The 13,778-nt window shown below is 38.1% G+C and overlaps 1 protein-coding gene and 1 long non-coding RNA gene across 2 annotated transcripts in view; one reads left to right on the top strand and one right to left on the bottom strand.

Moving 5' to 3' along the window:
* Positions 1 to 1,710: 1,710 nt before the first annotated feature.
* LOC146476232 (uncharacterized) lies at positions 1,711 to 3,081 on the bottom strand. Its single transcript, XM_085114688.1, has one exon. It carries the CDS (start codon positions 3,079 to 3,081, stop codon positions 1,711 to 1,713), a length of 1,371 nt encoding a protein of 456 aa, XP_084970814.1.
* Positions 3,082 to 12,123: 9,042 nt separating this feature from the next.
* Positions 12,124 to 13,778, top strand: part of LOC146476230 (uncharacterized) — a 28,249-nt gene continuing 26,594 nt past the window's right edge. Inside the window, exon 1 of the long non-coding RNA XR_014865671.1 lies at positions 12,124 to 12,195. This is a non-coding gene — a long non-coding RNA (uncharacterized LOC146476230). The remainder of the gene's footprint in view (positions 12,196 to 13,778) is intronic.

The following is a 13,778-nucleotide window of genomic DNA, read 5'->3' as shown; positions in this document are numbered from 1 at the left end:
CTCCGATGCCTCAGATGAGCTGTTACGAACGAATGTTAATTCCTTATAAATTAGCTTGGGGAGTAAGTCAGAAGGCCTCTCTCTTATTTAGTACTTTACATACACGTGCAAAATTACTCAACAAAAGGTCCAACAACACCTCGCGGGCCCATTGCATTTTTGCTCTGCCTCAGTGCGAGTTGATGAGTGTAAAGTATTTCCTCTGGACACAAGCGCGCCTTTTCTTTTACCATTTTCAGGTTGAATGAGCAACGTTACCGACCTATAACTCATCGCTGGACAAAAGAAAGTAGTGAACAGGTCAAGAAACTAAAAAAAATAGCCTAAATAAAAGAAATAACTTGACAATGGAATCACCATTGTTAACCTCAGGCGTCAATTAGTTCCTCGTAATGGACGACAGAGAAGCAAACGTTTGTATAGCAATCGCTAACGATATGAAACTCGCCTGCAAATGTTACGGATGCGGCAAGACGGATTCTGTGTCCCAAGTCTATGCTAGTTCGTACCTTATCCCCCACTGAGTAGCTAGTCAATCAGTACAGAATCATATGTCCTTCTCACAGGGACAAACCCGTCTAGATCTGATTCTTTGTTTACATCTCAAAGTAATTCTAACCAAAAATCACCTTCATAACGATTTCTCTTGACATTTGGACATTTTTATAGTATTGGTAGCTCATTGCACATGAAAACCAAGAAAAAGGATTTGCGATTCACTTCAAATGTTTGAAAGCCAAACGCCTAGATGAACATTCCCAGAAAACTGTTTTTACCATACCAAACATCCAACTAGTCCAACTGAAACAACAAATCAGTGCAGTTACATAGCTAACCCATCTGTGAAAGCATTGCAGTGTGTTTTTAGTTCTCCTATACAGAGATGGAGAAAAGATGTGTTCTGTATACCGAATATACTGTATTTTGAATTAGACTTATGGGGTACTCTAAGGTACTACTTTGCAGCCTATAGCTAGCCAGTACTCAGGACCTCTGCTTTACACACCTATACTTCTTTGGGCAACTAGTGATCTTCTAAGGGGCTCAGAAGCAAGTTGTGGCAAACAAAAAAAAAAAAATGAATATTGCCTGTGGTAAGCAGATAAATGCGAAAATATGCCTTCAAAGAAATACCAATTATTTCCTTTTTATTTCAAGTAAAGACTGGATTTTTATTGTCTTTAAGCAAAATACGCAATTTCCAGGTTTTTTTCAGTTTATTTATTTTACCCGGGTTAGCTCTCTTTGGTTCTGACCGAACATAGAAACCAACAAAACAATGAATTTCTGTAAGGACCAGAATTCACTGAACACGAAAAAACTTAAATAATCTGTTCATGTTGTTTTTCAGCAGCATGGTTAAAAATATTAAAAACTGTCCAATTGAGGCCTTGAACTGCTGTTTAAAAGTAAAAACTAAAATCCAAGCTTTCGCCGATCAACGGCATCATCAGGGATGAGGAAATATTCCGCGCGCGCTGTATATATATGCAAAGAGAGTGTAGGGTGAAGGGTGAAATGTGTAAAAAATGTGACGTATGTGTGAAAGCTATAGAAATAAACTGTGAGCGTTATACAAGGTTCTAATGATGGATTGTAGTCTCTAAAATGAAATATTAAAATAGCAGTTCCGCGAATTCAGTACATTCCTCTCGGGAATTGAGTGTGGGTTTGTATTTCATGATGTAGAATGCTTCGTAGAGGCGTAGATTAGCGGGATCGTTTTCGCTCATAATAATTTTGATGGTCGTTGTTCTGGCAGGAAGAGATGTGTTTTTTAACGGAGGAGTTATCGTTATTGAGATGTTCTCTTACGCGGTCATGGATGAAGCGTGTTGTGCTACCAATGTATTGTTGATCGCAGCTGTTGCACGTGAGCTGATAAACTGCATTTTTTCGTAAACACAATCCGGTGTTAGCGATGGGGCATTTGTCTCTGGTGCATTTGCGCTCCGTAGAGGTGTGGGATAGGGCTCGTCTGAGCGTGTAGGACTTGTGGGCAACGCGTACTGGGATGTTTTCCTTTCTAACAATGTTAGTGATCTTGTGATTGAGTCGTTCAGAAATGTAAGAGATCTTAAGGTACGACCACTCCGTGCTGATAGGCTGAGAGTTTCGTTGAAGATTTTGTGGGCATTTTGCTTGCTCTATACTGTTCTCTGGGTAACCGTTAAAGCGAAGGATGTCATCGAATGCGCCCAGGTGTTGTTTTGTAGATGTATTTGAGGAGCATCTGTCTTCAATGCGTTTTCTCTCGTTGCGAATGAAGTTGCGTTTGGATTTGGTTGGCATGGCTGACTGATAGTGGACAAATAGTGGTTTCTTGGCTGGCTTTTTGTAGAATTCAAAAGAGCTGTTCCCATCCGGTGATACGGTGACTTTGAAGTCCAGCAACGACAGTGACTGGCCATTCGGTGTTGTTTGTGGTTTTTCGATTTCAAATTTCAAGTTAGGGTGCACATTGTTTATTATCTTGTTGAAGTGGTCAGCTGTTTCTTCATTAGTCGTTTGGAGATACATGTCGTCTACATATCTCTTGTAAGGGTTTATCATAAGGTACGAGGAGAGGGCGATGGGTTCAAGTTTATCCATAGATAGGATGGCCAATATGCTTGAAATGCTAGAACCCATAGGTAGGCCTTCTTTTTGGCGATAAACTTGATCTCTGAAGGAGAAGTACATGTTGTTTAGCGTGACATGGAGGAGGTCTGAGACGTCTTGTTTGGAGAGGTGGAGTACTGGGTCGAGGCTACATGGATAAGGTAGCGCTTTGTTTGTGGTGAGATCGCCAGCTTGGATGCATCTAATAAGTTCGAGACTGTTTTCTAAATGGGCTGGGACATGTTTTAGCATAGGTTTGAGGGCGTTGGCGAGAAGCCATGAAATCCGTTGGGTAGGTCCGTTGACATTGGATACGATAGGTCGTATTTTGATATCGGGACCCTTGATGAGATGGTAGAATTTGGGCAGGTCTGTGTTTGACGCAAGGAAGCTATTTTTGACAAAGGAAGGGAATTCATTTTGTCGGCAGATCTTCTTCCAGGCTGTGTTTACTTTATTTTCGACTGTCTTGGCTGACATGCAGGACACTTTTTGGTAGGTGTTGGCGTCATTAAGATGGTCAAGGGCGACCCGTGTGTATGTGTCCCGTTCTATGACGCAGAATTCAGTACCTTTATCGCTGGGAAGGCATATGTAGTTCTTCTCTTTAAGTTCTTTTATAGTTTTCTTGTCTGTTTTGTCAATATTTGACCATTTCCGTTGGGGCTGTAGTGCTTTGAGAGTGACTTGGAGTTTATGATGAATCCTCTGCAACTTGTTCTTAAGTTCGTCTTCAGACTGGGGTCTGTAGATGTGTCACGTGTGTGGATAGGTGAGAAAATCTGACCTTTGAGGGTTTGACTCGCGATAGCGTTTCCATCTTATTTGGTTTGCTAGTCTGTAGAATGCGATATTGATGCTCGTGATTGTGTGTTCATTGACTACAGAAGAGAGGCTGAACTTGGGCCCTTTGGATAGGAGGTTGATTTCTTGAGCGTTGAGGTTATGTGTGAGGTCGGTGACTAGCTTCGTTTCGTTTGATGTGTTGCTTGTGTCAATGTTATTGTTACGGTTGGAAGCTGTGTTTATTTGGTTAGGTGAGTTATTATCTGAGGTGTAGTTACTGATAGTATCTTTTCTGAGGTTGTCCAGTAGTTCAAGGAATTTTATGCTGTGTAGGTTGCTGGCGGTGTTGTACGCCAGGTATCTTTGGGAGCGGATCTGGGATGCTGCTTCGGGTGGGAACTGCGATGTTATCTTTTCGTTGTTTACTTCAGGCGTGAATATATTATAAGCTTCTCTTAATGGATGACAAATAAAAGAGTTCAATATGCATAGCAAACAATTAAAAGCTAGGTACTGGAGGGGCTTAAAATAGGTTTTATAAGCTGTTGAGTAGCCATCATATCTATCAGTTCCACGACTTTCACCTAAAAGATGTTCGAAGTCAAACGATAAATCAAGGAAAGAATTGGTAAATATATATCTTTTGAATTTTTTTCTGTGTTGATTCTACATATATCTTTGCAAGAAATTAAACTTCAAGCCTGTTTAAACACTATATGGACGTAGGAAATACTAAATTTAAACCGGGAGCCCACGAATAATAGCTCTAGTTTTGTCAGACTGACAAAATGCAATAATACTCTTCAAAAGCAAATACTGATGGTTTCCTGATGATTTCTTGTCACAAAAAGCTTTACAATTTGAAGATTGTAAAGTTTAAAAATTTGTTTTTTATTAACTTATTTGTAAATTAAACAGGGTTGAACTAAACAAGGAAACATTTTAAACCCCAGCTGACGTGGAAGCAATTAGAAAATTTGTTGTTGTTGTTAACTTTTGCTTTGTTTTTACAGGAATTCTCAAGTTTGATCATGAAGCGAATGCTGATTATCTTCCTTGTGCTCTTCCTGGTTTTTTCAACAGTCAAAGAAAGGTTTACATACTTTTTTTTTCAAAATCGTTTATTTAAAGCATCTTTTTAACAACAACAAATTCAAAATAAGAATTAGAGAGGCTATTGAAATTCATTGGCAGGCTCCGCCATTGAATTGCGACGTTGGATATGATCTCCCGGCGATCGACCGGGACGTTTTCTCACGTGATATTTTATCACCTTAATCATGTGACAAAACGTCCCACACCACTTGAAAAAGATTCCGAGAGGGAATCGAAAGCTCGTATTTCAACATAAATTTCCGATCCTAAAAACGAAACCTTTTGTGGTTAAAAAAAAGTTTATGTTAATGTTGATTTTCCTTCGTTTGCAGCGATGCTTGGCGTCGTCGTCGTCGTTAGGGACAGGTGCACAAACGAAACACTGGCATTCATCAACAGTTTGCCGCGGTCATGGCGAGTAAGAAAGAGACTGGGCAGGCAGATCTAAAGCATGATGATGATTATGATCCGGATGATGACGGATATCAAGAAAACTGAATTGCAACTTGTCTGACGTGGAAGTTATGCTGCATTTCCTGCAGTAGAAAAACGTTTAAATTTTATTCCAGTTAATATACATTTTAGTATCTAACTGTGGTGTATCAACAATGTTAATAGGGGAAATCATTATTCCCATTTATAAAAGCTATCTACTAAATATGGAATAAAACAATGAATAAAGCATCAAAATCAATTTTCTTTTATTGACTTGTTAGTATATTTGCATCTTTGGTTCTCGGTATACAAAAGGGACGCGAAAATTGGAGTTTTAAAATTATTCTCAACCTTGTTCCATGGACTTTATGCGACTTTTGATGCAAATGAATCGTCTACATCCGTCATCTTCCCGGCCTACGTTTTGATACTCGTTTCTAAATGAAGAAATAGCTTACAAGTTGTGCTGAAAACTTAGACAGGTACAACAAAGTCTTTCTTCACTTCTCTTCACTTACGACTCCTGGCTAGGCCTAAAACTGTGAAGGACGCTAAAGAGTATTGGAATCTCAAGTAAAAGTTCAAAGGTAATTTCGAAAACAACAAATGATAGCAAATCTCAATGAATCTGTCTCTTTTTAGACACTTTACTATTCACGCTTGCCTACTGTTTTGAATTATCATAGCCAACCATGGCAGCGATATCATCAGTCCAGGACATTGTTTAGCTTTCCCATACAGTATATCAAGATAGGCAAAGAACTGTCTGTGTGTCCCGAGTCATGAAAGATCGTGCTCCAGATAGCCTAACTCCAACTCAGTGGCTGCTCCCAGTGTTAAGATATCGTAGTTTCCTTAGTCTGTTTTGAAGGATGGACTTTTCTAGTATTGTGAGGGTATTAAAAAAGGCGTCTGAGGCCGTTTAGAATTATTTTATAGCTACCAAAAAATAAACAAATAAATAAATAAATAAATAAATAAATAAATAAATAAATACATACATAAATAAAAACAGAAGAAAACTTGCACACCGGTGAAAGTTTTAATGAAACCGAAAAGACCTCTGCAGTAACCTGTACTCAGGTAAGTACAGTCAAACCTCCCTTTGCAACTTCCTCTCGTAAGCGACGACCTCTCATTAGCGACCACTTTTCCAAAATACCAAAAGTTTTCAAGTCAAATCACTATAGATGGAACCTCTCATAAGCAACCACTTTTAGATATGATTGCTTAATATTTTCAATTGTTTTTAACCTCCCGTAGGCGACCACTAGACACAGAATCTGCTGTATCTCTCACAGGCGGAAAGTGAAAAATGTTTCACTGTAACATATTGGCCACATCATTACAGCGGACGCCGTAAATCTTACAGTCGGAGCAACCGGAAGTGTTTATCGATATAGCTTAGCATTGAAACAATTGATAAAGTACACATGCACTATACTTCACACTGAAATAAACTTTAATTTTATTGAATCCCTTGTAGGAAAAAAACTCTCTTATCTTTTAATCTGTCTTATCTTTTTGCTTCTGTTCTGTTCCTGAAAAATTTAGACAGCGCTACTTGGTGTAATAAAAGAATCAAGTTTCTTTCGCAATAATTGTCTCAATCGCTGTAAGATACAAACAATAAACACCATAGACCTTATTTTTTTATTTTTATTTATTTATTTTATTTATTTATTTATTTATTTTTTTTTTGCCTAGAATGATTTTGGGCCAGTCTTAATATACTTGTAGGTAACAATAGTTATTACTATGGGTTTCGTTAAACACTGGAAATAGGGTCAGGTCTCCGTTATCAACCCGAAATTTAGACCCCCTGTAGTCTGACCTCTCGTAAGCGACCACCTCCCGTGAGCGACCACATATCCTTGACATTATGGGTGGTCGCTTACGGGAGGTACGACTGTAGTGTCTTTTATTTCTCGTGAAAGCCTTTGTGTGTCGTCCAGATACTGGCAGTGAACAAGTGATTCTTTTCATGGTGATCAGACAATTTTCTGCAAATTGCTTTCACTTTAAAAGGTCCCATGACTGATCTTCGAGTTACAATCATAAGTGATATTTCTCTGAAATTGTTTCACATCAAAATAGAGAAAAGTTCGCAGCATATCTAGACCAAATTGCAAGACCCAATACTGAGCAATTTTGTTTAACGGGTAACATTTTGTGTTATGTAAACAAACTGTGCCGGACACATCAGTACTAGCCTTTACAGAAAGTATTTATCAAACCTCTCACATTTTCATTTCAAAATCAGGCCACTTAGTCATTGAAATGTTTTGTTCAAATTTTATCACGGATATTTCTTTTAAAAAGCTTTCCAAATCTGCTCATGCAATTTAACTGAAACAAAAACGAGCATGGAGGAGGCAAAGAACGAGTATAAAACTGAAAAACAATTCGGACAAAAAGGAACAAATTACTTGACAATGGATTTTTTTTTATCTTAGGGGTTAATATGAGATTAGCTCGTCTATTAACATATGAAACGAACCGACGAAGTGGATTCTGGATTAAAATCGTAGCTGAACCCATAATACCTCGTGATCAGAGCAGCACCTCCAGTCGTTTGTATCGAATTACTGCATTGATGTAGAGACAAACACCAAAATGATGATCGGACGAACGGTCCCTACGTAGGACTGAGTAGCCCGGAATGTCAATGACTGAAGCAGCGATTGAAGACTGGAGTAGCCTGTGAACAGCCGCCCTCTCCCCTCAGGAAAAATCGGGGAGAGAGACGTCTGTGTTTTACCGTTGATAATCGTGTTCAGAGGTCACGTGATTTTTTCACGAATCTGTGGAAAATGATATGATTGGCTGATACACTCTGATCATTATATCATGCAAATAGCTCATTTTAATTGGTTGACATTTTCGCGGGGTTTCATGAGCGGCGCGCAACGTGTGAGTCGCCACCTTCTCGGCTTGTGCAGACTTGTGAAATGAGTTCGTGTGTTCTTTGTAGAAATAAGATTGTCAAAAATACGGATAAAAATCTTGTTGACGTGCGGAAGAATACGGTTTCTAACGTCCGTGAAGAGATCTTATCGTTGGATATAGCAGTAGTTATCAACTCGGCGCACATCTGCAGAGCTTGTCTGTCGTTGTTAAAAAAGCGAAGGGCGGTTCTCACAAATATTCAAGAGGTGAACGCTAAGATACGAAATATTATAAACTGGAATTCTTTACCTTTACCCGTTAAAGTCTCTTCGACGTCTTGCTCAACCCTTTTAGAATCAAGCGATTTTCAAGAACAAGCTGCAAAGCGTTTTGCGTTGGAGGATTTTCACGCTTTCGATAAGCAGGACGAGGTGTCAAGAATATCAGTGGAACAATCGCCACAACTGCTAGCTTCAACTCCGTGTAAAGAGAAAGGACATGATGTTGTCTTCCCAGTCCTTCCAATCTCACCGATTGCCGCTCGCCTGGTGGACGAGGCCGAAAAACATTTTTCTTGCCGGAAATAACGAAGGAATTCTAAAAACATCACAAACACGCTCAATTGCACATCGAAAACTCGTCACGTTGAACGCCATCTTGAAAATTGAGTCGAGCGGATCTGTGAACCACAGGATTTTTGGCAGCGGAAACCGTTGAAGTGACGGCATTTTTAATTGATGCAAAATTATTCCTGAACACGATTATCAACGGTAAAACACAGACGTCTCTCTCCCCGATTTTTCCTGAGGGGAGGGGGCGGCTGCGACACAGGCTAAGACTGGAGCCATGTTTCAGTGATAAAAGCGAGACTGACATTGTTGCGCAACACGAATTCACACACTTCACTTATCTTGGGTACAATTGACATGACATCGATTCATTATTTGTAAATACGCAATTCAGCTTCCGGGCTGCAATGTATTGATCATTTAACTATCTATCTATCTTAAACTATTTATCTATCTATCTAATACCGAAATGTTTTTGCGCGGGTTATGACTATGGGGGGAAAGCAGATCTTAGCAAGAGTTATTGGAATGAAAAAAAAATGGAGGTAACCATCCATTTTTTAGAGATAATCCAGCAAAAATTGTTATAAAAAAGCAGTAAAATACAAAGCAAAGTTGAAGCATTATTTTCTCTAAAAAAATGCATGGTTACCCCCAATTTTCTTTTTGGATTCCAAAAGCACTTGCTAAGCTCTGCTTTCCCCAAATAGTATTCAACCGCGCAAAACAAAAAACAAAAAAAAAAAAAACAAAAAAAAAACCCTCCATAAGTAGCCACCACACCCATAGGAAACCCGAGTATCACGAGATACGCAGAACATATGCGCAGTAACAATAGTAGGCACCGTCTATAATTAGCTCAGAGGAGAGGCAGATGTTGAAGCTGTGAAGAACCGGAGTAAAATTATAGTACCAACTAGCGATGATTTGATAGCATTGTTGGTTGAAGTTACAGGGAATGGAAAGGCGACTAAAAGGACAGGTGAAAGGCAGGTGATAGTCGTTTTCGACGTAAAACCAAGATAGTATGACGAGCAAATGAAATTTAAGATAAGACTGAGTCACAAATGTTATCCAATGGCTACGTTTAACAAAATATATCTATATTAGCCAAATTGACAAGAATTTTTTTCGTCACAGTATTTATCAATCCTGGTCTTGTCATCCTTTCTTGTCCTTGTACATTTTAGATGGAGTAGTGGAAACATCATGCTCATATTTTCTCGCTGATATCTCTTTTGAAATTTTTTTTCCAAATATCCTCTATTTTTAAGTTTTTATTACAAAAAATCGATAGTGATAATGAAGGCGAGAACAAGGATATAACGTAAGTAAAAAAAATGACCAAAGCGACAAATTACCTGACTGATGGAATAAATTGTTAACCTTAGAGGTCAATGTTACGTGGCTGATGGAACAATGTGTTAACTTTAGGAGTCAATATAGCTTGACTTCGTGGATGGCAAACAAAGAAATTCACCGTACGTAGCAAACGTTTATAAAGCTGCTTCAGATAGGTTAAGTATCTGTGACGGGAGGTTTTTCCACTCTAAGCGAACGGAAACGTTTCGGTCTATTCTGAACTTCAACGGGAGAACTTCTGTGACAATTTTTGGGGGAAGATTAACTCAAGGAGATATCGCTTGCGAGAAAGGGCCGTCACTCCCTTGAGGTACCAAGATCTAGCCGCAAATGGATGTAGAATTAACAGCGACAACTTCACTTTTGGTTCCAACAGCAGTTTATTTTCGAAGGACGAACTGACATAAGTTCGTCCAACACGCAAGGTTGTAAACATGTAATCACTGATGTTCACCGATGTAATCAGCGATGTAATCACTTAGCGCTACTTACAGAGTTGTATATATATGATATGACAAGTATCCATTGTTAACAGAATACAATACGTGTGAATGTGAAAAGTAATTACAGAGGACGCGGCAGTACTTTGCCGATAACGCCTAGAAGATTAAAAATCCAAGTTTTAGCACCAAAACCTCACTAACGACTAGCTAACGACTACACTTGTTAATCAAGGATAACTCGCACTTTTCAACTGTCCTGATAAGTTAAAAGTTCTTGAGGTGTGTAAACGTAGTTAATGAGTTTTCCGAAGTGTCAGTGGACGGCTCGTGCCGCGTAATTACAGTAAAAACCCGCGTGTAAGAACCTACTTTTTTAGAGTTTGGCAAAACAGGTTCTTATATTTTGGGGTACTTACTGGCATTTTAGGCTAAGTAGGTTCTTAATTAGATTCTTAATTTTTACGGAGAAGAAAATACTGTAGTAAAATATATGGTTTGTTCTTCATTATAAACTGTTACAGTATTTTATAGAATAAATGCTTATAATCAAGAACAAACCAGTTTCAAGATGATACAGGCATGGAACACTTAAACCAAGACCAAGATTACATACAAAAGATACATTCTCTTAATTGTAGCCGAATTGTTTTATAACAACAGTTCACATTTAACATACATTGTGCATTTTTAGTTTCACTGTGCAATTTTTTGATCTCTAAAGACAACCTTTTTGGTAAAATATTATAAATAAAATAGTCTAACCCCGCATATAAGAACCTGTTGGAATTTTTTTGGCTAAATAGGTTCTTATATTTTGGGGTATTAAAGTAGCAAATTTCTGCCAGGAGGTTCTTAATTTTCTAGGTTCTTACACGTGGGTTTTTACTGTACCGTCATTACAGTTCACAAAGAAACCCACTTAGTATTCATAACTTAAAGGTTATCCTATTGAATACTCCTGAAAACGCAATTACAGAACGGAGCTCATTTCAAGAGTATTCATTCTAACCGAAACCAATTTGCTTCAAGTAACACTTCTAGAACTTCAAAGTTGATTAACCTTATTCAGGTCAACGAAGATAATTTGAAAATACTTCCTTGCATAGCTACTGTTGGTTTTCTAATTATTTTCCCCTTAGTAACAAGCATTATACGGTTTCCTAAACATTTGCACAGTTCGGCAAATTATTGAAAAGCTAAAACGGAAACTAAGGTTACCATTTCCCCTTTACAAATTGAACGATATACGATATAGAACCAATAATAACAAAACCTTAAGGCACAAAATATACTTGGACAAATATGAAATATTCCCTATAAATTCGAATATAAGTACAATAAATATCGACCAAAGTTTCCCTAACATACGCCTTCCCTTAAACCTGGACGTCCACGTCGAGCAAAATAAGTAACACTTACTAATTTGTTGTGAAACGGGTCACGAAGTGATAATTGCCTTGTGTCGTCATGCTAAATATTGCTTATTTTATACGCGCACAATGGTCCAAAACATAATTTGTCAATCTACAACAAGAAACCCAAGCTTAACCATTCAGTTAACCAACAGATTGTTGAAATCAAGCACTGAATCAAGGAAAGGATTTGTAAGTAGCTTTTGTGGTTATTTACTAATGTCACAGACTGTACTATGTCAGTTGAAAGGCTGTTTAAAACCACTAAGTTTTTACAAAATTTTATGTTTATCGCAACGAGAAAGTAGAGGCATCAGTTTCCTTTCTGCGCCCAAAAGGCAACAATTGCTGGCGTTTCCTCTTATTTAAATAACTATTAACTTCTTGGCGGTTAAATAAATACCTTTAGCTCTTTGACTTAAATGGAGAGTCGTTCATTTTTGTCGGTTGTTCTTTTTTTTCTTGTTTTTTTTTTTTTTTTAATTTTTGGTAGTTGTTGCAGTTGTTCTTCTTGTTCTTACAGGACCTACTGAGTTTGACCATGAAGCGGATGCTGGTTGTCGTACTTGTACTCATCTTGGTTTTCTCTTGCATTAGCGAAAGGTTTGTTTCGCCACAAATAATATTTGCCGCTCTGAACTTAGATCAAAATATCAGAAATTATGTTATTGTTCCTTTTTTCTTTTTCGTTTGTAAAAGGAATCCGCTTTCTCTTTTACTTGACTGTAAACAACTGTTTTAATACATTTTATAACAAATAACCAGTCGTGGCTTTCTTTCCGGAAGGCAATCTCGTCGTGGGAATTGCAATGTCGCGAATACCATGTTGAAGACGTTAAATTAGTAAAATTTGATTTCTAAGAAACTTTAAGTATCATTTATGAGACTTTGTTGTTTTGGATGGCCTATTCATGGGTATAACCAATTTGTCGCCGTTTATTATCGGCACCAGTCAGATTCATGAGGGAATTTTTAACGCCAAAAACCATATATGATCTATCTTGGACTATAGTCCCCGCGCATAGCTATTTTTCTCCTCTAAAAAAAATCACAAAGCAAAATGGAAAACAGAGGCCGTGTGGAAAAACATCACTTCATACCGATTTTAAAAAATGTAGCCGTTACCACTAAGTTACATATATCGGAGCTTCAGTTATAAACATATGTAAAAAAACAACCCAGTAGCCAAAGAGTTTCTGCTTGTGTTAAAGTACTTGTATCTAAAAGAAAACAAATGACAAGCGAATCCGGATGACACAGTAATAGGCGATTTTCACGATGACGTTGTTTTACTACAAATATAAGAATCCTCTTTGTTTTACCTTTCTTAATCAAATGTTGTAATCTAAGGGTTTTTTCTGATAAAGATATCGCTAATTTGCAAGTGGAAACAACGTACTGAAGGATTCTGGTAGTTTTAGTACATGACGCCACCGTGAAAATGGCGTATTTTCATTTTATTGCAGCGAGGCCATGCAGTCTTCGCGTAGTCGTCGTCGTCGTCGTCGTCGTCGCCGTCGGACGAACCAAAGAGACAGTGGTATTCATTACCCGGCTCCCTCAGCCATGGCGAGCAACAAGGACAATGAACAAGAAGATCTGAAGCATGGTGATGACGATCCTAATGAAGCATAGGCTACCAAAGATCGGGCTAAGAAAAAACGTCACCCTTTCCCTGAGAGCATATTTGGAGGTGTTGTGTTACAACGGTTTGGATTATAAGGATCAATGTATGGGAATGAAACAGATTTGTATAAAATGGTAAATTTTAACGTTGCTTTGTCAATAAAGTCCACTTACCCTGTTGCTTGTTGTATTGCTTGTCATTTACCAGCTTTTCAAGCCCGGATTGGAAACGATTTCGGTGAGTTAGCGTCGTTCGGGTTTCACTGCTAAGAAAAACGCAAGGCCGAAACAGCCTTAATTCCCCGATGCCCCAAGCGGACTGAATATTCGTTAAAGGGAACTGTAAACGAAAAGTTTCGGATTTTGCAAAATTTCTTATTTTCACTCGTTTGTTAGACACCACGTTAATGAGTGTGTTCACGAAAAAAATTTACAAAATCATAAAAAGAACAGACGATATGTTAAAAAGAATGTTTTAGGACATCAGGTAAAAAATGGCCAAAGGTGACAAAATGTTGAAATCCCAATAACGCGTACAGCAGCGCGATAACATTTTGAAA

The sequence above is a fragment of the Pavona decussata genome, unplaced genomic scaffold (assembly GCF_977016875.1).
Source record: "Pavona decussata unplaced genomic scaffold, jaPavDecu1.1 SCAFFOLD_78, whole genome shotgun sequence".
NCBI classification, from domain to species: Eukaryota; Metazoa; Cnidaria; class Anthozoa; order Scleractinia; family Agariciidae; genus Pavona; species Pavona decussata.
Note: the sequence above shows the minus strand (reverse complement) of the source record. Positions and strands in the feature narration are given on the sequence as shown.